General features: G+C 45.0%; 4 protein-coding genes across 4 annotated transcripts; 2 read left to right on the top strand and 2 right to left on the bottom strand.

Annotated features, from left to right (window-relative positions):
- Positions 1-7,599: 7,599 nt before the first annotated feature.
- Positions 7,600-7,821, top strand: CCR75_001567 (uncharacterized protein; the record flags this gene model as incomplete). Its single annotated transcript, XM_067959669.1, has 1 exon — positions 7,600-7,821. The coding sequence occupies one exon, from the start codon at positions 7,600-7,602 to the stop codon at positions 7,819-7,821; it is 222 nt and encodes a 73-aa protein (XP_067822081.1).
- Positions 7,822-8,336: 515 nt separating this feature from the next.
- On the top strand, positions 8,337-8,940 carry CCR75_001568 (uncharacterized protein). The gene is made up of 2 exons (XM_067959670.1): positions 8,337-8,663; positions 8,724-8,940. The coding sequence occupies exons 1-2, from the start codon at positions 8,577-8,579 to the stop codon at positions 8,829-8,831; spliced, it is 195 nt and encodes a 64-aa protein (XP_067822080.1). The 5' UTR covers positions 8,337-8,576; the 3' UTR covers positions 8,832-8,940.
- CCR75_001569 (uncharacterized protein) lies at positions 8,923-11,691 on the bottom strand. The gene is made up of 12 exons (XM_067959671.1): positions 11,351-11,691; positions 11,180-11,284; positions 10,850-11,125; positions 10,668-10,781; positions 10,492-10,589; positions 10,196-10,434; positions 10,073-10,137; positions 9,949-9,991; positions 9,621-9,674; positions 9,420-9,562; positions 9,231-9,351; positions 8,923-9,150 (listed from the first exon to the last, which is right to left on the bottom strand). Exons 1-12 carry the CDS (start codon positions 11,669-11,671, stop codon positions 8,990-8,992), a joined length of 1,740 nt encoding a protein of 579 aa, XP_067822079.1. The 5' UTR covers positions 11,672-11,691; the 3' UTR covers positions 8,923-8,989.
- Positions 11,692-11,902: 211 nt separating this feature from the next.
- Positions 11,903-13,456, bottom strand: CCR75_001570 (uncharacterized protein; the record flags this gene model as incomplete). The annotated part of the gene is made up of 1 exon (XM_067959672.1): positions 11,903-13,456. One exon carries the CDS (start codon positions 13,454-13,456, stop codon positions 11,903-11,905), a length of 1,554 nt encoding a protein of 517 aa, XP_067821640.1.
- Between the last annotated feature and the right edge of the window lie 10,220 nt (positions 13,457-23,676).

The raw sequence follows: 23,676 nt of genomic DNA, 5'->3' as shown, positions 1-23,676 counted from the left end.
GATACCTCATCACCAGGTGCAGAGACACATAATGATTGTGTGTCTGGAGCAACTTTTGTCAAGAGATTTGCAAATTCTCTTGAGGTTGCTGGATCAGTAGGGCGTTGCGCCCCTACTGACCCCGTCCATTTTTTGGCGGTCCGCCTCGCTGTTGCGATTTCGCAACAACGTCGGATCCGCGACCGTTGCCCTTTTTGGCATACGATCCAAAATTACGTTCAGTACCTTTTGGTGCTGGACGTGGGGCACTACACTCATGAGCGTAATGTCCCAATTTTTGGCAGCGATGGCATTTCTGCGATCGCTTATTATTCGAAAAGCGAGGTTTCTCGCTTTCGACATAGGAAAGGTCCATGGGTTCTGGACCTCCTAGTTCGTGTCGTCTAGGTGGACGATATGATGACGAACTTGCTTGAGCCTGTCTCAAGCTAAAGTCCTCCTGTTCCGCTACGGATATTGCTTCTTCAAGCGTATCCAGTTCCAAGCGGAACAGGTGGGTCTTTACGGGACCATCCGTAAGACCTTGCATGAACACCGTAATCAACGTGTGTTCATGGACTGGGTTATTGGTAATACAACTCGCTAAGAGTCGTATGTGCTGGGCATATGCGTGCACATCACGCTTGCCTTGCTTAAGTTTCAGAAGCTCTGAACGAGCTCTGAACTCAGCCCTTGGTGGCTCAAACGTCTGTTTGAGTCGGGTTTTAAAAACCTCTAGCGACCCAAAAACATATGGGTCGCGTAACTTAAGGCCCAATGCCCAAGTTTTGGCACGACCTGCCAGATTTGATTGAGCGAATGCGATTTGCATTTGCTCGTCGATGATGTGACGTGCCCTTATGGTATCATCTAACTCGACAAACCATCTCAAGAGGGAGTCTTCTTCGACTCCCCTGTACTTAGAGATGTCAATCTTTAAAGTTTCGGGACGACGCGTTTGTGTCATCCCAGGTACAGGGGTCTGTACCTGCTGTAATCTCACCAATTCTGCCTGTTGAGAGCCTTGCTGATTCAGCAAGGCAACTTTTACCTTCATCTCGTCAAGGTCATGCTGTATAAACTTGGCGATGGCTGAATGGAGGGCATCTCTGACCAAATTGGACAGCATTGCCAAGATTGCATCGTATCCTACGGTCGAACTCATTTGTTCGACCGCACTCCATTCTATATCACTTAAAAGGAGTAGCTTTCACGGGAAATGTGATGCGTATTTCCATTATCATGTAACATCTTCATGTTAGATGTGAAAATGTGGTCCTTGGACGGACTACAAAGTGCTACCAGGTGTAACGGGGCACTACGACTTGTATTGCTTCAGTACAAGTCCACTTCGCACTGCTTCAGTTGCGAGTGGTGCCTCACGTTATTTCACGTACACTAGTACGTGCAGAGGAAGACTTCTCGTTAAGGAAACTAGCTTAAAGAGGGTAAAATGAAAACTGTATTAATATAATTTTAGTGTCTCTCTTTCTATCTTGTAAATGCTAATTTAATCTTAATCTATACTAAACATGTAAATGAATTCTTATCTTTATCTTATTTGTAACTCTCTTTGATTACCTCTACAGCTGATTAGACTGCGGAATAAATAGATATAATGGTCTATACCTATTTATGGATAAGAATTCTGAATATTACTATACTAAGATAATATCCTCCAAATATTATCTACCTTTTAGATAATATATCAATAAACAACCTTTAAGTGTTAATTTCATGTAACGATACACCCCGTTACACTTTAGGTGGTCGCTTCCTTAATATTAGCTAATCACGTGCAACACGAGATGCCGGCCAAACGCAGATAGCCAATGCCGTCAAACAGACGCTAGTCCTCGAAACCGTCGTTCTGCCGAAAATTGGAGAGAAATTATCAACGCTGCAACAAATAACAAGAAGTGAGATGATTGGCCCCAAAGCAGCCGATCTCTTTTTTTTGTAGTAAATCTACTCAAAATCAGGAATCTACTAGTAAAAGCAGTCTTTTCTATAAAACGTCTATTTGTAGGAAAACAAATGAGTCAGCAGGGGAAATTCTGCTGGCTCGAGAATCAGTAATCCTTTTCGTACAGGAAGGCATTGCTAACGCAGTGGACCGTCAAAAACGGAACGCAGACAAACATGGAAGAGCAAATGTTCATTCATCCTAAATTAATGACCTAGTGCTACTCTCTACGGTAAACTTACTTAAGCGATTAGTCACTAATGTGAGTGGCATTAAGCTACTACCCAAGTTCATTGGTCCTTTCCGCGTACTGCATCGTAGAGGCAATGCGTACACAAAATAATTGCCACGTAGGATGCGAACCCATCCTACGTTTTAGGTTGGTCGGCTCCGCCCGTGCCATAAGTACGCGGCTTCTTCCGAGGACGGATCTGACCACCCTTTTCAAGAATCCCTAAAAGATTCTTGTGGTCACGAACCAGATTCTCATGTTTGAATCTGGAGATCCTCATGCCGGGTCCGAAGATCCTCGAAACCACGATGAGCTGACGACAGCTCATCAAGAAGAGCGTGATATTTCCGTTCGTACTCTAACTTAAAGTACGCACTCTTCGAACGGTCTTCCAACCGTTCGATATGGTGAGCCTGCACCGTCTGCTCCAACGAGCGACACTTACCGCGCTCGTGATCAAGTCCCTCTTCCAAATCATGGAGGTAGTGATCGATTTTCTCGATCCTCGATATTAGATCCGACACACGGTTCGAATCTAATTTTCCCTCGTCCACCACAACCATTGGTGGATTCCCACGGTGGTCAACGATTCCTTGTGGAACGTATCCAGCACCACCATGATGTGAAGGGGCAGCGACGAATTATCTTGTTCGCTGGCGTGGTTATCCACCTTCACATGACAGTTGGGAGCCTCGTTCCCAGCTGGTTGCTGACGTTGAGGGCCTCGTCCGTCACTATGACGAGACCCACCCGATGGTTCAGAAGGCCCATCGGAAAACACGCGCCCCTGGCGCATGTAAATCGATTGCAAAACGTCAATCGCGTCACGCATCTCAATAGAGATGCGAGCTCTTCCCCAGGGCGAAGCTAGGGAATAGACATCCCCTTTTACTCGCTTCAAGTTGTCTTCACAACACGGACAGGGATCACCCCATGTGAGGCATGGAAACCCAGCCTCACGTGACAACCGATGCAATTTATATTTTCACCGGTTGGAGTTCGTTTCTAAAAAAAACGCGAATTGCGTTTAGTTTTTGAAGCCAAGCTTCGTGTCCAATGTCTTTGACATTGCAAATGAACGTGTTCCAGGCTTGTAAGCGAGACATTATCTTGCTTATTGTTGCCACTATACCATCGATGCTTGAAAACGCATCGAGATAAAAGTCTTCCTCAGCGCGAAAGTTCTCCGCGCTGGGATCAAGGCCATGTAGCTTTCTCGCAATACATAAGGAATATTTATTGTGAGGAGTAGTCTCTCCAGACAAGCTATTAATTAAATGTTCGGGCAAAAGCCACGGCTTTTTCTCAGGCAAGACGAGACATTTTAGTGGGTACCCACTGAAGCAGTAGTACCACAAGAACTTTTATTACGATGGCTTACGCCATCGTCATCACCACGCACAGAAATATGTGCGGGTGACGGCACGGGAGACGGTCTGGGCGATTAGACATCATCCTCATCGTCGAAACCGAACATGCTGTAGCGAATGTTACCAGCACGTCTACTCGGATTAGCCCCCTCATTCGAAGGCTCATAGTCAGCCGCCTGTTGATGATCAGGCGACTGTTCTGCTCCCCCCGAGTCGGCCATTCGTCCGACTTGTATTCGTAGTCGACCTCCAAAAAGCGGTCGCATTCACGTGGCGTATCACCACGTGCACCCACAACACTTAGAGTTGCGGGAGAAGATGACAGACGTTCCGTCTGCCGCAAGAGACAATAATGGGTCGCCCGCGGCTGCATGATCCGAGGCCGAAGGCGCCGCACTATTCGCATACCGCATGGACTTGGTAACTATATGCGATATAATTAAAAATGATGGTTCTGACCAATCAACATCGTTTTGAATAAAGTGGTCTTATAGTGACCACTCTACCCAAACACAGTCAGAGTGATTGTCGTTTAAGGATGTAACGGGGTGTATCGTTACATGAAATTATACACTTAAAGTTTGTTAATTAATATATTATCCAAAAGGAAGATACTATTTATAGAATATTACTTTACGTAGTAATATCCTAAAAGCTTATCCATTGAAAGATATAAACCATTATATCTACTTTCTCCGCGGTCCAGTCAGCGCTGGACGCGCGCAAAGAGAAAGACAGATAAGACTTTATTACATATTTTGTATTAGTTTATAATTAAGTTAGTATTAAGTAGATATAACAGGAGAACTAAATTATATTAATACAGGTTTTTTATTAACCTTCTTAAAGGCAAGTGTTTAAAGAGAGTCTTCCTCTGCACGTACTAGTGTACGTGAAGTGACGTGAGGCACCACTCGCACTGAGGCAGTGCGTGGTGGACTTGTACTGAAGTAGTATAGTCAGTTGTGCCCCGTTACATCTAGTGCCTTCCTAAGGCTTTCGCATTGATCTGTGCGAGACAGAAGCCTTTTTCAGGTACATGCCCCCCGGCATTAGTTGCCACTTGGTTATACAAGCCCCTGAAGCCTTTGAACTAGGATTCATCAAGCTTAAATAGCTTGTACGACTCTCTGAGCTGTTAAATATGTAACGGACACTACTGACTTGTACTGCTTCAGTACAAATCCACTTCGCACTGCTTCAGTACAAATCCACTTCGCACTGCTTCAGTGCGAGTTGTGCCTCACGTCACGTCACGTACACTATTAAGTGCAGAAGAAGACTCTCTTTAAAACATTTGCTTATTAAAGAGGGATAAAAGTAAACTGTATTTAATTTAATAAAGTTCTTCTGGTTTCTATCTATTAATACTAACTTAATTATATACTTATACTAAACATGTAATAAAATTTTATCAGTCTCTCTCTTTGCGCGCATCCAGCGCTGACGGGACCGCGGAGAAAGTAGATATAATCGTCTATATCTACCATTGGATAAGCTATTAGAATATTACCATATCAAGTAATATTCTCCAAATATTATCTTCCTTATAGATAATATATTAATTAACAACCTTTGAGTGTTAATTTCATGTAACGATACTCCCTGTTTCAAAACCCATTAGTTCTAGAGGACTAAGAGACTCTTTGAGTCTATAAGTGTTCCCCTGACTTAAGAAGCGAGGTTGCTCCGCCACACCTGGTAGCGCTCGTAGTCAATCTACGCCTGAGTCTTTATAAGACTAAGCCTTCACGGATATAAAAAAGTTTAATGAACTTTCAGAGGCGCAACGCACAGCGTATGACAAACTCAAAACTTTGTCTGGGCTTAAGCATATAGAGTCCGTTATGTCCCAGGGACCAAAGGTTCTGCATGCAAGGCTTGAAGCCCTTATGCGATATGAAACCTCTTTGAATGGAGAGGTTCAAGATCACCTTGCGGCATCTATGCCAGCTCGGTACATCTCTGTACCTGATGTAGAGCCTAAGGCTCGTGCGGTAAAATGTCGATACCACGTAGGGGCGGGGCTACCTATTGGGAAAGTCCTAGGCTCTGTTGAAGCTCTACGATGCGAGAGTAAACAGGACCAATCCCCAATTCGATATGTGGCTAAGGGCACGAGGTGTGAGTACAAGCCTGGCTTCTAAATCGCTCAAGCGACTGTGAAGGGCTTTGATAAGCCATGGTCAATTTGTTGACGTAGGAGCGTCTTGCAATTATGCACGACGTTTTACCCTTGAGGTAAATCAACAATACGTTAAGGCGCTTAAAGCGCATGAAAGTGATACAATCACTGTTCGCTTAGCGACTGGGACTGGTGTCACTGTTTTTAAAGTTCCGTTAAACTTAGGTATGAATTTTCTGGGCTTTGACAGTATGGTACGCTGTCTCGTCCTTGATTTATATTCGAGATATGATCTCATCCTTGGTATAGCCTGGCTTGACCATTATGAGCCATGTATCGTTCGAGGTCTAAGACCTTAGACGCCGCGCGCAATGTTCCTCGCAAAGTTTTGGAGAGTCATGACATCACCTTTGCGAGGCAACAAAAGCGCCATTGGCGCGGATCATTGACTGAGTCCATGCGCAATTAAAATTGGAATTGAAATAAAAACCAACAAGAGCTGATTTTCAGAGGCGGTCATAATAGTACTCTCTGTCACTCTACATTTGTCACTATATTGGCTGTCTTTAACAGAGGAGGGGTGATGTAACGGAGAAGAGAAATAATAAATATCATTTTCTACGAGAGAAAACAAATAACGACGAATAAATTTTAATATCCTTAAATAATTCTGACGCAATAGTTTCAATATTACTAAATCTAGTAATATTGAGGTAACATCTGTTGATTGATTGATTTAAGATTAATTAACCCCGCCAATTGTTACTAGACTCGATTAGGCGGTGCGCATTGCATAGTTATTCATAAAGCCAGTAGATAGGAGATTGTTTCGAAAGAACTTAATATTAATACAGTTTTTACTTTTTCCCTATACTAAAGGCTTAGTATCAACCCTTAGTCGCTAAGACTTTTTGGGCTACTCAGAAACTCTGTAACGGGGCATCTTTTGCTAGTATTGATCAGTAGTAGTTCACCTTACACTGATTACAGTGTAGATGAGGTGCCTCAAAACTTCACGTACACAAAGGTACAGAGGAATGTCTCTTATAAAGCTAATGGACTTTAGCTATCAAAGGTAATTCAAAGGAGTAGAATTAGGGAAAGTAAAACAGTGTTAATACATTAAACTTCTACGTAACGACCTTTTTATCTGCTACTGAACTCATTATATTAATAACTAATTAAGTATGGCGCCTCCTTGCTCATCGATTGGCGGGGTTGATTTAGACTTAAATCAATCAATCAATAGAGCTAATGTCTTATTGCATCGATATTACCAAATTTGGTAATATTAGAACTATTTAAGTCAAAATTTATTAAGATAATAATTTTGTACTTCCTTATTTATTTCCTCTCGTAGAAAATAATATTTATTATTTCTCTTTTAGGAATTAATATTATGTAGCGGACACTATGTGAGAACCCTTCTGTACGTGAAGCAATCGAGGTCCCCACCTTCACTGTAACCAGTGTAGGTTGATTAATAATGTTGTCAGTACTAGCAAAAGGTGCCTCGTATTGACATCTTAATATTTGAAAAAAACATTTGTAGCATGTTAACTTTCCATCGTTTGGAAGGAAAAATATACTATCAGCGGATAGCACGCACGGGAACCTGTCTCTCACCCGTGTCGCCACCACGGAAAACTTGAATTAAAATAGCTGGCAGGATCACCTCAAGTGAATTTCTATATTTGATCGAGATTTGTTGCGCATCTGATTTCACAATCGAACTTGTACTTTTACAAAACGTGCATCACTATTGCGTGCATTTTATACACAATCGATATAGTAGTTTTACTGCACACGACTTTCCAGATATTTATTAACTTTAATGTTGTTTTTGTCGTGTCAATATATTTTGTACAATTCCTTTTAAAAATATTCGTAACTAGTGACAATCAAAAGTCGTCATTAACAAAGTCAAATGGGGTTGGGCAAATTCATCCGCTACTACTTGGACCGCGAGCCCATGGTCGTAATCTCATGTGCCATCGGTGCCATGGGTGTCACTCTTCCGTTGGTTGTAGTGCCCATCCGACGGTCCCTTGGCTTCCCCACGGATCAGTACGACGGCCCAATCATCCCGGATCATATGAAAAAGTCGCGCGGTCACCTGGCGACGCCCGAATTTGCCACACAAGCGTAAGCAAACGACGCAAGCTGATGATTTGTCAGCATCGCCTGCCGGCTCGGTCACTTTGAAAAGTTATCGCGATTAAAAATGACGAAATAAAATTATGCCCAAGTTTCTCGTGTATCTAAATATCGAATCTAACGCTCTTAGCCTTCTGAAATGCAGGAAGGAAGACACGTTGCCATTATCATGAACATGGTTTATTGAGGCACTTTTATAATACTATAGTGATCTTGTAACGTCGTGCTACAAGTGGATGATGTATTTGCTTGGATCATAGCAATCCTTAGACAATTCATTCGCAGTATTTAGAAAAGCGCTCGATACAAAAAGTGAAGCACAGCGCCAGCCTTAACAAGTGTCTTGATCTTTTGCATGCGGAAAACGAAGGAAGACTTCAAGCAACGTGTGTATTATGGGTGAAGAGACTCGATCCTATTTATTTGTCTCTGTATTTGTAGCGACACTATTGAGGAAGTGAAGGAATACGCACATCAGCCTTTCTGAGACAGTAAATTCCTCTTTCCTTTGCTTGTCATTCTATAAATACCAGCGCTTTCAAAGAGGCGACTTTCTTAATGGGAGGCATTCTCTCCTCTTAAAATGTATACTGTATTACACTACAACGTATATTTGTTTGAATATTTCATCTAAGAAAAATAGTATCACGATCACGTCAAGTGATTTTCCTTAGAATTTTTATAACACGTGGCACCTCAGTTCGTCAAAACATCTTTACGAAATCGTCTTCTGCTACATCAATCGCTATGGCCACTCCCGCGAAAATGCGCCTTCGCTCCGAGAAGCACCTGGCCAACATCACAAAGCGCGGTAATGTCGCACAGCCTCCAAAGGTGCGATAACGCACCTAGAACTTCTATATGTACTACGCTCATATAAGCAATCGTGTACAGGCCGACAACAACTACGGTGTAGGCCCTATGCTGTTTGCCTTCTTTGTATTTGTTCTCGTAGGCTCGTCCATAGTTCAAATTTTGCGAGCGGCGAAACTCGGCTTTTAAGCCAATTCGATCGATCACCAAGTGCACTTTGCTAACATTATATCCCGACCATACCTCAAGTGCTCTACTTTCATAATTAATTAAATAAAAGTTTGTTGCATGAAAAAGATGATGCATTGTAATTTGGGGATAAACGGTGGCTTTTGCGGGACTATAGTCTACAATTCGTCCGAAAATTGCGCCTCGGATTCCTTAATCTTGGCAATAAAGTCGGACTTTTCCACACAGCCGACACACTCAATACCACGCTCTCCGAGGATCTTTCGCAGTTGCTTCACACGCATTTTGGAGTAGTCCGTGTTGGCATCCGTCTTGACAGCTGCAAATGGATAAAAAAATGTTACAAAGTCACGTATGCAATAGATAACGCATCGCTTAGTACGTGAAAGATGAACGTACGGTATCGCATGGAGCAAAAATCGGGATTCATCTTTTCAAGAGACTTGCATATTTTGTAAGATTCCTTCTTGAATGTCACTTGACGAGCAACATCTTTTTTCAGAGGCTCAAGGTTGTAGCACTATTGAATCATTGTATAAGTCATTGTCAAAAAAAGCCAAGCGTAAATACGAGCCATTCCGTTCGTACCAGCTTATCGTCCACAGCGCCGAGCTTCTTTCCACATAGCTTCGTCACGGCCTCTTCAGCGAGCGCTAGCTTTTTTCCATTGGGATTTTCTTCCAGCAATTGCCCGTATGTTGCTTTTAAATTATCAATCATATTCTTGCAAACTGTCCATCGTAGAAATGTAAAGTCATAGCTTAATTAGCTCATCAATTCCTATTGTACCTTCACAATCCTTCTCATCGGCACGTGCGGTGGGGATGCTACTAAGGACGAATGCTACAAGAGCTAGCAACGTCATACGTTTAAGGTTCCACATCATATTTAACACGCGAGTTAAGAGATATTCAGAAGTGATCAATTGCCACGCGTTCGAAAAGCATTACGTCTCGCAGGCTTTGTGCACCTTCTAAGAATTTATAGCACATAGTAATTCAGAGGTACACCACGAGAATCAGTAATGTGCTTAATCAATTTTGTATTACTTGTGTTCAGGTATTTGCACATTGCGGGTAGCCATGTGCATAGCTACAACTATTTTACTACGAGTAACGGTTGTGTAAATCGCTAAAGAAGCCGCTGGTCAGATTCTTCAACTGTCAAAATAAATAATGTTAACATGCGTCGGCATGATTCCAATTAAAGCTACAAAAGAAAAAAAAAGAAAAATGCATTACCTTGACCGCTTTGTTCGTCATATTGTCCTTCATCAATTGCAATTGATACGCTGCTTCATTCGTTACTACAGCAATTACAAAATTACAAAACAACATCCAACAATGTAGCAACTATCAACTTACAATCCGAGGACGGTGTTCGACCACGGGTCTCGTTGCCATAGAAAGCGTCACTCGAGATCGATTGCGAGCCTTGAAATCGTGCCAGCTGCGCGCTATCAAGCTCTTTTGCCTCACTTCCGAAAAAATTATCCGACGAAATCGACTTGGCGTTCTTGTATTTTTCCAACGTTTGCGCTTGAATCGGTATCGGCTGATACGTGGCCGGTGCAGGCGAGGCACTAGCTGATTCGCGCTCACTGCTTCACACCATTATAAATAACTATTCATATCATCTCACGTCAATCAACCAAACTTACTTTTCAGCCTCTTGAAGTGCCCTTGCCAACGCCTCATCATCTTTAATTTGCTTTTCGGCTGAGAGCTTCAGTTTTGTAGATGCAGGAGGTGGTGGATTCTGTAAATATTTTAAGAAAATTCTCGTAAACATGATTTTTCTTGGTAAAGCCCATAAGCTTTGCAATTTAATACAAACCTCGAACGGAATGTCGTCAAAGTCGAAGTCACTAGCGCTTGCAGACAGCTTGGTCGCACCAAGACGTGTTGCCTTGCTACTCGTGGACAGTTTGCTGGCTCCGAGACGAGTCGCCTTATGTAACGTACATACACACACTTCACTCTCACAAAAGCATATTAAAAAAAAACATCGTTATTCACCTTGCTGCGCGTATTTAATTGCGCAGAACTCGTCTTTAACGGCATTGCTGCGTCCCCATTCTTTGTTCCTAATAAAACCATTGGGCGGTGGCCCGTTAACAGTCCTGACGGTTGGGTCATAGGTTCAGCTTGAGAGGAATGCTTCCCCACAAAAGCCACAACAGGCACTTCGCGCTTTAAATGACCATGTACCGCAGTTGAGTGACATAATTCACTCTTGATTTCAACATGCTTGACTAATGCCTCGAGACCGTCAATGTCATTGTCACGAGGTTTCTAATCCAATACATGAATGAGACATTAAATTAAAGAATCTTGCTATGTTTTTACCTCGACCAAAACTGGAGCGACCACCTGCACATTTGATGCTTTGATCTTTTTTGCCAATGCAATTTTGTACATTTGTGCCGCTTTGGAGTTGTATTTGGCCTCAATCTGAACACACACAATCGACACGATCTTAGCTTCAAGTGCTTGCCGCCATGTTTCAAGATTCCGTACACTTGTCATCTCCGCCGCACCGTACTGCTTAAAGTATTTACGAGCCTCCGCATTTCCGCCCTCACTCATAGATTTCAATTGATCCTCTGTCCATTCGTCCATATCGATCGAGCGCACAAACGATATATGGACGCCCAATCGGCGGTGGTACCCCGAACAGTCCAGACAAATAAAGACGCCATAAGTGACCGTAGCCCACGTCGGATGGCGCTTGTTACAGTCAAAACATCCCTTGTTGGCTACGGACGAGCGTAGCTTATGGAACCACGCGTCGCGCACCTCCGTGGGCACAAACACTGCTTTCGTCCCCGCCGAGCTCATGCCGTGATGGTAACAATAACAACCTACAAGACGACTATTTCGTACTTTGTGAGTTTTCCGCTAAATTGGTATTTGTCAACCTTTTTGTGAGCGAACACAGTCGTGGCTCAAGAGAGTACTTCGATATAAACATTCACACATTTTCAATTATTTTTTTACGATTTTATGAATATTTGGCGTCACAGAAATACAAAAGACTGTCGTGTAAAACACACACCTACCAACACTCTTTTACTGGCGCGCATTGATCACGCTAGCCAATCTATTTTCAAGCAGCATGTGGTTCTCTGGGGCCAAGCCCACGCACGCGCGAAAGAAATTGATCATACACTCACGCTGCGCAAAGAGCGCATTGACTACAGGTGTCCCACGCGGCACAAGTGGCGCTTTCAACATGTAACTCAGAATGGACAGTACCGAGTGCATGTGCTCAAAGTCCTTGGTGCCCTCTTTCTTGAGCGTAATGCGCTCGGCGAGCTCGCACACGAGTACAAGATCAAGAATCAGTGGCGTCGCCAACAGCGAGTCCTCGCACGTATTGTGCATTGAAATCGTGTTGTTGCCATTCATAAAGATCTTGGACGTGTACTCGTCTAGTGCGCGCTTGCTGTCTCCAACGAATGGCACGTACTTGATCACCACAACGTGGTCGGGATGCTCATTCTCCTTGTAGAGCAAGCGGTTTGAAGCCACCATATCGTCGACGACGTTGGATTTCGAGATCTCCTTGGAGCGAAATTGTTGTGGAGCCGACAGATTCTTGCCATCATTATTGCCCAAGTGGTTGTAGCTCACAATGGACGTGGGTTTAATACCAGCAGACACGAGGAAGTCCACAAGCACCGACTTCATTTTCGTTTGACCCGACTTGAAATCATCGCCCCCTACAAAGACCTTTTTCTCTTCCGCCAAGTCGAGTACACCGGGTACAAATGTGTTTTGGGGGCTGCCATTGATGTATGAACAGCCTTCGAGGATCGACGCAACTGCAAAGACGGTCGACGGCGACACTTCGGCTTCATTGGCTTTAATTGACTCGAGCAGGTTGGCCGAGGTGTCATTAACACCTTCAACGATGTCGGAAAAGCGCTCGGTGTTGGCAGACCAGAGCACAATGACTTTGTCCAGGGAATTGCTTTGTTTAAAGTCGCGAATTTGCTTGCGAATTGCATCTAAATTCTCCTGTTTGGATCCCTTGAGCAAATTATCCGCGCGGTCAGCTTGGTTGGCTGCAATAAAGTCCGGGTAGTAAATTGAAGGCAATGGTTTGATCTTCTCCAGATGGGGCACAAGCTGACGCTGGAGGTCGTGGTCTAGTACCATTGCGCGCTTCATTGCCTCTGCCATGTTGTGTGAAGAGATATCCCAGCCGCCGATAACAAGATCATTCGGCGATACCATGGGCAATAGGTTATGAAACGGGATGTACACACCTTCGCCATTAACATTAGTACCCAAACGAATCGTAGAGGCTTGTGTGACGGAGCCAAAGTAGTTGGGCTCTTGCACACCTTCTTTTGTTTGCCACGTAATGTGGTGCTTATTCGCAATGGTGCTCGCTAGTAGCGTGGATCCATTGTTCCCACCGAGTCCCACAATCATCACACCAAGTTTCGGAATCTTGCGTTGGGTTTTGAATGTAAACTTTTCTTCAAGAGGCGTGGCTACGGTGCCTTCGACACGCGTGGTAGTATACGTGTACTGGGAAGTAATCTCGTCGTTAGTATACACGACGTTCTTACTGTTGACCGTAAATGGCTCGCGGAAAAAGTCAGAGGAAGCCATTGATGGAATCGAAGAAGAGCAAAAGAGGTGGTAGAGGAACTTGTGATGCACGTGGCAATTTAAAGAGTGAGTGTGAAATGTGCTCGCAGATTGACCCCGTTAGACCCTTGCAAAACCGATTTCGAACTGCACTTCCCGTTTAAAAGATATTGGTACCGCGGCCAACCCGTCGCGCAGAAAGGGCATTTTTTTTTACACGCGACTGCTTTTTTCAGGCTATCTATTGTGTGTTTTTTTCCTGCGTGCGTTGGTTGTTAAATATGTTACTCGGCAAAATTATGTTTTATTAAGATTCGAGTATTGTTGATAGAATGGGAACTTTGTAATTCGGATTTGGCTGCAAATCGCGAAAGCACTTTATTAAGGTTAGATTCTTCGTGGACGTTAGGTAGCAACGAGTGATGGAACACTAAAGCTGACTGTTTTGGGTGCGCCACTGAAAATTCTAGAAGGCTGCAGACGAGATGCTGATGATGCAGTTTCTTGGCATCCACGGAGCGAAGCCATAATATGAGAATCGAACCAACGCGGAGAAGGAAGCACGGATGGATTTGTTTTACTAAGAAATATTTTATTACAATCTTTCGATGCTAACGAGTTTTATTCAATTGTTATTGCACTAAAGTAAGCGCTAGCTCACAAATCGGCAGCCTTTTATTGTGTAAATCGCTCGAGGAATAATCAGGTGTCAACAATTGTCGCTAGTTCTATCAAATAGAATCTTCTAGACTTGTACAGATCTGAGACATGCTGTAAGCTTTAAAGACCTTCTCGACTTGTGGAAAGATTACTTTCTAAACAGAATTCTGAGGTGAGACTCGTCTGCATCTTGTCACTAATAAAGAGTATCGACAGACCTGAATTATGGCTTTCAATGAATGGAGCATGCGGATCATAACGCATTTATTACCGCGTATGATTTCGACACTTTTACGTGGCAACAACTGAAACCAACCCATCTTATGTCAAACGAATAAGCAACACATTATTTTTGCCAGAGATAATAATGGCTACGGCTGGTGCAGATGAATCCCGCATGCAAGCCAATTCTGTCTTAATCCACTTCCGAGAAGTTTGTTGTGATAAAAGTGCACAACTGAAGATCAAAGTTGAGCAATGTGAGCAAAATATCGATTGAGTGAAACAAATCTTCTTCTACTAATTTTCTTATAGAACATCTATCACCTGCCAGTTTTAAAATCTTGATTCCTCAATCCTTGGCAGCACTCTATTATCTGATTGGGACTTCATCGCAAAACTAAGGCGTAGGAAGTGCCGAAATTTTTCAGAAACTTTCCAATTAATACAACAGTGATGGTATAAGTATGGTTTTCTCAGGCATATATTTTACATGGAAAAGGGTTACTTTTATCATGAAGCCAGTCGACTTCAAACAGCTTATAAATTTAGCAATTCCTTATAACGAGGTAGCTCGTTGCATGATGATTATTACCTATGATGTAGCCGGGCGCTACTATAGCAGCCAAGCTCTACTTATGCACACACCTTCTATGACCGCCTTCTTTCACGTGCAGTGAGGTAGTTGGTGGGCGCCTAAGCAACCTAACCCAACGAACAAAGTACCTTCGGACAAGTGTCGTCACGGAAGCGATAATCGGCACTTGTTGACTAGGAAGTGATTTAAGTCTGATTAATAATTAATCGAATTGAATATAAAAAGTTTTATCAAATAAATGGATGCCACCTCTGTAATGTGCACCCATAGCGAGCGTAATATTCTGAATACCTCGGATTACGGATGACGCTAGCCGTCATCCCTTTTAATGTGAATACACCTATGTGCATCACATACACAAGGGTGGGTCACGATGTGCAGCACGCCCAAGTGGCAGGTCCAAGTACTACCACATGAAGAAATTGACCATCCCGTTAGTACATACAGTCTACTTAACGGTTTTGTGTAACATTAGGCAACTTTAGCCCGTTACGCCACCCTCTTTTAGAACGATTTTGTTCATTTGTAAAACCGTCAATGGGAGGAAAGAGGGACAGCGTGCCGTTAACGTCGCTGTGCTATAATTAAATCAACCTCTTTTATAGCGACCAGTGTGTGCACCTACCCGGGTGACATCACTCGGCGCTTGACATGCCACCTAAAAGGGGCAAACCTAATGGGTCGTCTGCAAAGTCACCCACACAACTAGCACGCAGCACACGCGCAGCGATAAACACTACCGGCGCCTAGTGGAACAGTTACAACGCCGACAGACGCTGCTGTCGCGCTGTTAACTAGGCTGAACGATCCATCCCACTTGCGCAGTGAGGATGTAAATCCATCGCTCGTTGTTGACTACAATGGGCTGTCACCACTGCCATCTCCTCAGTAGTAATGAGCACAGCGAGCTAATGGAAAAGGGTGATGGCGCTTTATTGCCCATCCAAACTTCACCCATTGCTCCTAACATGGAGACGACCAACGTTGCGAAGGCCAACTTGCCTATCGTCAACAAAGCAACTGTAATATCGTCTGCGTTAGCTAGCGCACCTACCACTCATGAGAGCGCTGCACATAAAAGCGCAGCTACTTCTCAATTGGGTATAGCCACGACACCTGTATGTCATACCAGCATATACAATGGGTATGACGTAGACGAGCCGGAGCTTTAAGTTCCGCCGACGACACGTGAACTTGTCAAGTCGGTGTCACAATTTCGCCGTATCGAACGCGATGCCACCTCCATCCGAATGGCCTAAACTAGTGCGTTGCTCCTAGAGCGCGCTACTCTAGATGCACAGAATTAATATGGCATATATAGTTCATGGAATGCTCAGGTGGAATCACTTGGTATTGTTCCTGCTGAATTCTTTTTAGCATAATAAGTATAAAATATGAATCAACCGACCGTTACGAAGCGGAATTCCTGCGCCGCTTTCAGCAACATTTCGATGTGGCCAAAAATCGGTCGCAGTGACTTAACTTCGCTTGCTTGCGTAGGAGAGAAATCGTGGGCGGTGCTGTACCGCCTGGTTCTTCTCATCACGCCGCTCCTGCTAGTCCATTCAAGACTAGCGAAGCGACAATGGTGCTCCTTCTCATAGGCAGACGCCCGGCCCGGTACGTCTACACGCAAGGCGTCGACCGGCTCACAAAAATCGAAACTCTTCGGGTATTGAGCGCTGTTGAACGACGGATCAGGGATCTCGAAAAGTTAACTCTCGCGACTGACTTTGGATCTCCACGATGCTCGCTCGAAGGATCGCCAGGTTACTAAAGGCTGTAACTTCGATTGGACCTTTTGGAGAAGCTGATGCTAAGAGATCCGCGTTACGCGCGCGATATCCCTCGCTCTCCCAGCCCATGTCGCGGCGGGAGAAATCATTCGGCTTTAAGTCTTTAACCTTCCCCGTCTCCCTTCCCCGAACGACCATCGACTCACAGTTGGCGTCACCATTGGTCTCCTTAGACGAATGAGGGTATGTGATCGCATTTGGACCCCGATTCAGACGGCCCACGTAAAGACGGGGTGCGTCTTCATATACGGCGGGGGGGGATGAGCCTATAACTAAGGTCTCCTACCTCCTCGACCACCGTAAACGGCCCGATGAAACGCGGCAATAATTTCGAAGTACCTCCAGAAACAGCATTTTTAGGTAGGGTTGCAGTGCTTAAGAGTATTTTTTCAGCATCTCTAAAGCGTTCATTATTTTTGCGACCATTTGGTCTGCATATTGGTTTAGCTTGTCCTGTGCGTCACGGACTTTTCTTGTGTTGGCTAATCGCTCGTCCACGAAGCGTTGAGCCTCGCTTACGCTTATTGCAACAAATTCGCCTATAACAGCACCGAGAGGTTGGTCATAGGACGTAGTTATCAATAACTAATACGGCAAGGAATGCCTGTGCTCCTAACGATAACAATATTCGTTATTGTTATCGTTTAGGAGCACAGGCATTCCTTGCCGTAACTCCATGTTGACCACTGCTATACCAGGGGTCACTAGGGCAAGTTTCGGTCGTTGGCATGATACCCTCACGGGTCATCGTCATATTGACAAAACTATGTCCCTCTTTCGCAACGACCGTAGTGAGAGCTACTTCCCTACTATGACTCGGGCTGCGCACAAACAAGACTAGCGTTTGAGGATGGCGCAGTCCGTTTATATAAAACGGTGTCTCACCCGAACTGGCGTGGACGACACTGTTATTAAAAGCGAACTCCACAAAAGTCTATTGTTTGCTCTAATCCTTTTGAGTCGCTGCCGAGCAATACATCCACCACGACCCGATTGGCTCGTTCCGGTTGGCCATCGGTCTGAGGATGATCGGATGTTGACATGTGGAGCTTGCTACCCAGTAGCTCAATCACATGTCGCTAAAAACCGACGTAAAACGTGGATCCCGGTCCGATACAATGGACTCGGGCATCTAGACGGTACACATGATCCAGGAACAAGAGAGCTGCCTCCTTGCCTGTGTTTGTGGTGCTACATGGTGTTAAGTGCACCATTTTGCTCAGTCTGTCTATTAAGACGACGAGTACCGTCCGACCCTTATGGTCAGGTGGCATGCCAATCATTAAGGCCTGACTGACCGACTTCCGACAATCCGTTGGAATCGGCGGCGGCTTAAAAGTAGATTTTCAAGGGATCAATGCTGACAGCTTATGTCATAATAGGTCATCGCTGTAGCTAAACCGACTTAGCTTAGCTTTAGGTGCGACGGAAGGGAAATCTTTCGTCCACCGAAGTAAATCAAAAGCAGGCAACAATGTTCGTCCTGACTGTAGCTTTCCTATATTTTGGAGGCCAACGAGCTCGTCACGTGGTAGACCTTCACGGCTGCTGACGTTGATAACTCAACTTCTGCCTTAGCACGAGACACACTTGTCTGGTGTCTTACCTCGAAGTCTGGTCTGCGCGATAATGCATCAGACAAGACATTCAACTTACTCGGCTTGCATTCGACTTTGATATTAATTCAGAGATAAATTTAAGCCGTCTTGCCAGTCTAGGCAAGAGGTGCGGTGAGTTTATTGCGTTCCGCAGTGATGCGTAATTCGTATAAACCACAAATGTTCTGGTGACCACAATCGGTGCACGCGAAGCTTTACAAGAGTGTACTTTATTGCAAGTATATCATTCTCATGCACAGGTTAATTCAGTTCCGCGGCCATTTAAAGCTGGGACTGATAAGAGAGGACACTGTCATCATGTTTCTGCCAGAGCGCGCTGCCGAGTGCAAAATTGCTTGCATCGCAGACGACGCTAAAGGGTTTATCCGCGTCTGGCAATGCCAAGACCGGTACTCTTACAAGAGATTGCTTCACTGATGTGAACGCATCTACTCGTTCCTTTGACCAAATCTATTCTACATCCTTTTTAAGGAGGTCAGACAAGGAATTAGTGCGCGCTGCATAGTCTTAGTGTGGGAATACAAGTAATTACAGAGCCCTAGAAATTGGCGCAAATCCTTCACGTGTCATGAAATTTGTCATTCCTTTGCAAGTTACCTTGTCTGGGCCGCTCGTACACCATGTGTACCTACGATACAGCCCAGCACAGGTATCTCGGGGACCACTTTGACGCACTTTTGCAAGTTAACGCACAATTGGGCGTCACCCAGAGTCTGCAACACAGCGTCTAAATGACGCTTGTGCGGCTCTAAGTCATTCAGCCCGTCTCGGTCCTACTATGAACGAATGCATCGTCAAACTAAGGGGGCACGTAGACACGGTGCTGACGTATTACGTGAGCCACCACTCGGTTGAATGTCGCTAGTGCGTTTTCTTAACCTTAAGATACCACAAGCCACTCCCACACCTTACCGCTTAAGGTGCTTACTGCCATTTCCGCCTCATCGGACTCTCTCATGAATACCTGAAAGTAGCCATCTTTTCAATCCAATGCGAAAAAGAAAGTTGGAGTTCAACAAGACATTTATCCGCGGGATAAGCGTTTGTGCCGGAATGTTGGCCGTGGTCAGCTTATTGTAAGCGTGAATCATGCGCCATCCATCTGTGGTTTTACGCACACAAAAGGTCGAGCTACAGTGAGGCAACTTGCTCTCGCTTACATCTTTCGTCTTGGCCTCGCATGTAGAGGAACTCATCCATATGATCGACTTGTTCATTCAGCAGCGGCCATTGCCTGGTCACACAATACTTGGTGCCAGATTCCAGATCAATTCGTGCTCGATGCCCCTATGTGCGAGTAGGCGGCTCGGAACCTTTTCTGGGAACACATTACGATGTTTCCACAGAATCTTTAAGAACGGGCTGTCTCTCAAGACATTCTATCCTTGAGCAGCGAATCGTTAATTTTTGTCTGTTTCTAGGACGCTCTCATCTGCTGTGGGCAACGAGCAACAGTCCACCAAGTTCTCTTCTGGAACTGGTGCGACTACCGCGTGGATCTTTCCTTGCTTAAGATCAGACAGAAACAGATCTCACAAAATCTCCGGGACATTCACTATCTCCTCGGCAGATTTTAAAACGTGCAGAAGCACTTCAACTCAGGATGCCTTCGTCATTTTGTCTTCGACGGCCTCGAACACCTCGTTAGAAGGCCGTCCCTTTTTACCGAAACTAATCCGAAGGTCACTCGTTTAGACGTGCCTTTAATCGTCCTGATCCGTCAGGTACTCGTTCTTCGATTCACAAAGACATTTGTTTGGAAAGCGGGTGCCGTTGCTTTCCTAGCTAACGCACCCCTTCCAACCGCACCAGGCTCTAGGCACTGTGTCGGTTTATGTGAAGCATGACTCCTATCAGCTCTCCGTCTACTGCCACAGGCTCTCGTCTCTGCGCATGACTATGGGACACAGGACTACTTGTCGTTGCCCTTTTTACTACCTCAGTTTCCACGAGCTAAGTAGGATTTGGTGACGTTTGACATCCCGTCAACGCACCCTCAACTGTGTTCGACACGACATCAGTTGCATACGCCTCTCGCAGGAGCACATCCTTTCCGGTGTCCTGCGTAGAGTTAGCAACTGTGCGAGTACGCCAGCCTATCCATGGTTGGTGTTTTGCCAACCATGGCATGCCTAGGATGAGGTCATACGAACTCTCCATACCTAGCACTGCAAACTTCTCTCTACAAGAGAAGACACTAAAACTGAAGGCGAGTTCTACCTGAACTCCCTCAGATTTAACGAGCGCGCCATTCGCTAAACGAAAGGTTGCCTCTTCACGCTTGCCATCCTAACAAGCGACTCAAACATCGCCGATCTCTGTTTAAGAGACCCGAGTTTCGCAAATTCAGCGATGCACCCGAATCCACTAGAAGGGTCATCACCTGGTTATACCCTCGTACTTGAGAGCTATAGACCAGCAGGGTTGAGGTCGAAATTTCAAGATCTCAGGGACGATGCTACCAATTTGTTCGACAACTCGGAGCTTAGGGGGTAGCTTCAGAGTCCGCGTCAGTAGGGCATCCCGCCTCTACTGCGCTCCTGCATTTTCTGAACCCTCAGCAGTCGATGCAGATCTCATGCGTCTCGCACGCTGCTTCTCGACATCACCCTTTAAGTAGGGACTCCTCTTGCCTGGCGTCTTGACTCCAGCAGGGACTCTGGCATAGCAGCGAGCCATCATATGGCCGCACTTGAAGCACTTGTAGTAGACAACGTCTGCATTGCCCAACTCCATGTCAGTGGCATCTGACCTCTCGTTCGACGGCTTATACCAAGCTGTCGCCGAGGCACTGTTGTAGGATTTTTCCTCAACCAAGGCAATTTGGATTGCCTTTTTTATCGTCGACGGCACCTTCCTGAAAGGGCCTGTCCCGATGGGCCATGCCGTAGTCCGTTCATAAACGTGGGCACCTAAATGTGCTCCGGAATCGAACCTACGGTAATGGATGCCAACAGCGAGCGTATCTCTTGCACATATTCTTGCAGGGGTCGCTTCGCTTGTCGCGCTCCAAAAAAGCGCGCCTGAAGCAACACTTCGTTGTTCGGCGGGGTACATGGCGCGGATCTGTGTCTTAGAGTCGCAAATGTAGGGAACGCCTTAACGTCCGCCATAAGAGCCGAGTAAGCCCACCCTGAGGCCTTACCGCGCAGATGCAACATGGCGTACGACACCATCCGGCTTTCGTTCTCAGTGAGCTGATCCACACCGCATTGCTCCAAGGCTATCATCCAGTGGACAATCGTGTGCGCTGTAGTTCCATCGAACTTGTGCGGGTCGATCCGAATGGGCCTCGGCTGATGCGGGCTGGCGGAGAGCATCTCAATAGTCCTATTGAGAGCCTCGCTCCAAGCCTGCTCGCGCCTAAGCTCATCCTGAGTCTTAGTGACGGAGTCCGCCGCAGCATGGCTCTGCGCCTTGGATGCGGCCCTTCCTTCTTTGAGCACAAACGCCTCCACTCCTTCAACTGAGCAACATATTGCTCAGGAGGACATGACTAGGGCATGTTCACCAAGTCCCTGCGCCAAGTGCTCTGCCACCTCCCAATGATGTTCGGAGAGGTGGGAGAAAGGAGCCCAACCACTGTTGAGGCTTATCCGTGTCCTTACTGACACGCTCAAGGAGAAACGTCGTGGGAAGGAATTTTAGTGCTATTAAGTGTAACCGAGCGCTACTATAGCAGCCAAGCTCCACACCTTCTAGCACAGTAAGGAAACGTGTAACCGCCTTCTCTCACGGTCAGTGACGTAGTTGGTGGCGTCTAAGCGACCTCATTCAACTAATTAAGTACCTTAGGACAAGTGTCGTCACGAAAGCGGTAATCCGGGTTCACGTGCGCACTTGTTAACTAGGAAGTGGTTTTGAGACTGATTTACGTTCATTCGGATTATATATGAATTCTTTTATCGAAAAAAATATCAATCGACGCCACCTCGGTAGATGTGCACCTCTACATTGCGAGCGTAATTTTCTAAATACCTCGGATTACTCCAATGTGAATACACCTGTGTGCATCACACAGGTCACTTTGTGCACCATAGCGAAGTGGCAGGTCTAAGTACTTCAAATGGGGCTATTGACAATCCATTAAGTACATAATGCGTACTAAAAGGGTTTGTGGACCATAGGGCAACTTTAGCTCGTTCCATACGAGATGAACAATAAAAAAGACGAATGAATATTCCTCTTTTTTACAGTATTGTCAATATTACCACACATTTGTAATATTGTGGTAGCAATGTGAATGTTGTGTTTATTGGTTGATTCAAGTCTTTAAATCAACCCCGCCAATCTCAGCTAGAACGCACGATTGGATGATTAGCAATGAGTTGTTTAATGTTTGTATCGAGGCACTACGACTTGTACTGCTTCAGTACAAGTCCTCTTCGCACTGCTTCAGTTGCGAGTGGTGCCTCACATTATTTCACGTACACTAGTACGTGCAGAGGAAGACTTCTCTTTAAGGAAACTAGCTTAAAGAGGGTAAAATGAAAACTGTATTAGTATAATTAAGTGTCTCTCTTTCTATCTTGTAAATGCTTACTCAATTATAATCTAATACTAAACATGTAATTGAATTCTTATCTTTATCTTATCTGTAACTCTCTTTGATTACATCTACAGCTGATTAGTCTGCGGAATAGATAGATATTATGGTCTATACCTATTTATGGATAAGAATTCTGAATATTACTACATAAAGTAATATCCTTCAAATATTATCTACCTTTTAGATAATATATTAATTAACAACCTTTAAGTGTTAATTTCATGTAACGATATCACCCCTCCCTTAAACGACAATCACTCTGACTGTCATTGGATGGAGTGGTCGAAAAGTGACCACTTAATTTTTAAAACGATGTTGATTGGTCAGAACCATCATTTTAAATTCCATCGCATGAAGAATCAACTCATGTGGGGTGTCGATAGTGCTGCGCCTTCGGCTGCGGTTCGTGCAGCCGCGGGTGACGCACTGTTTTCTCTTGCGGCAGACGGAACGTCTGCTGTAGTATCTTCCACTCGCACAACACTTGATGTTGCGAGTGCACGTGGTGATTCACCACGTTAAATACGACCCCTCTTTGGAGGTCGACAACGAATGCGAGTCAGACGAAATGGCCGACTCGGGGAGAATGGAACAGTCGCCTGATAGACGTCGGGCGGCTGACTATGAGTCTTCCGAATGAGAGGGCTCATTCTGAAAGACGAGTAAATAGTCTATTTGGATCCGACGATGAGGATAATCTCTCATCGCCGTTCGATCTCCCATACGGTCATCTGCACGTGTTTCTGTGCAAGGTGATGACGATGGCGTAAGCCATCGTAAGAAAAGTTCTTGTGGTACCC

Source organism: Bremia lactucae, linkage group LG11 (genome assembly GCF_004359215.1).
Source record: "Bremia lactucae strain SF5 linkage group LG11, whole genome shotgun sequence".
NCBI lineage: Eukaryota > Oomycota > Peronosporomycetes > Peronosporales > Peronosporaceae > Bremia > Bremia lactucae.
Note: the sequence above shows the minus strand (reverse complement) of the source record. Positions and strands in the feature narration are given on the sequence as shown.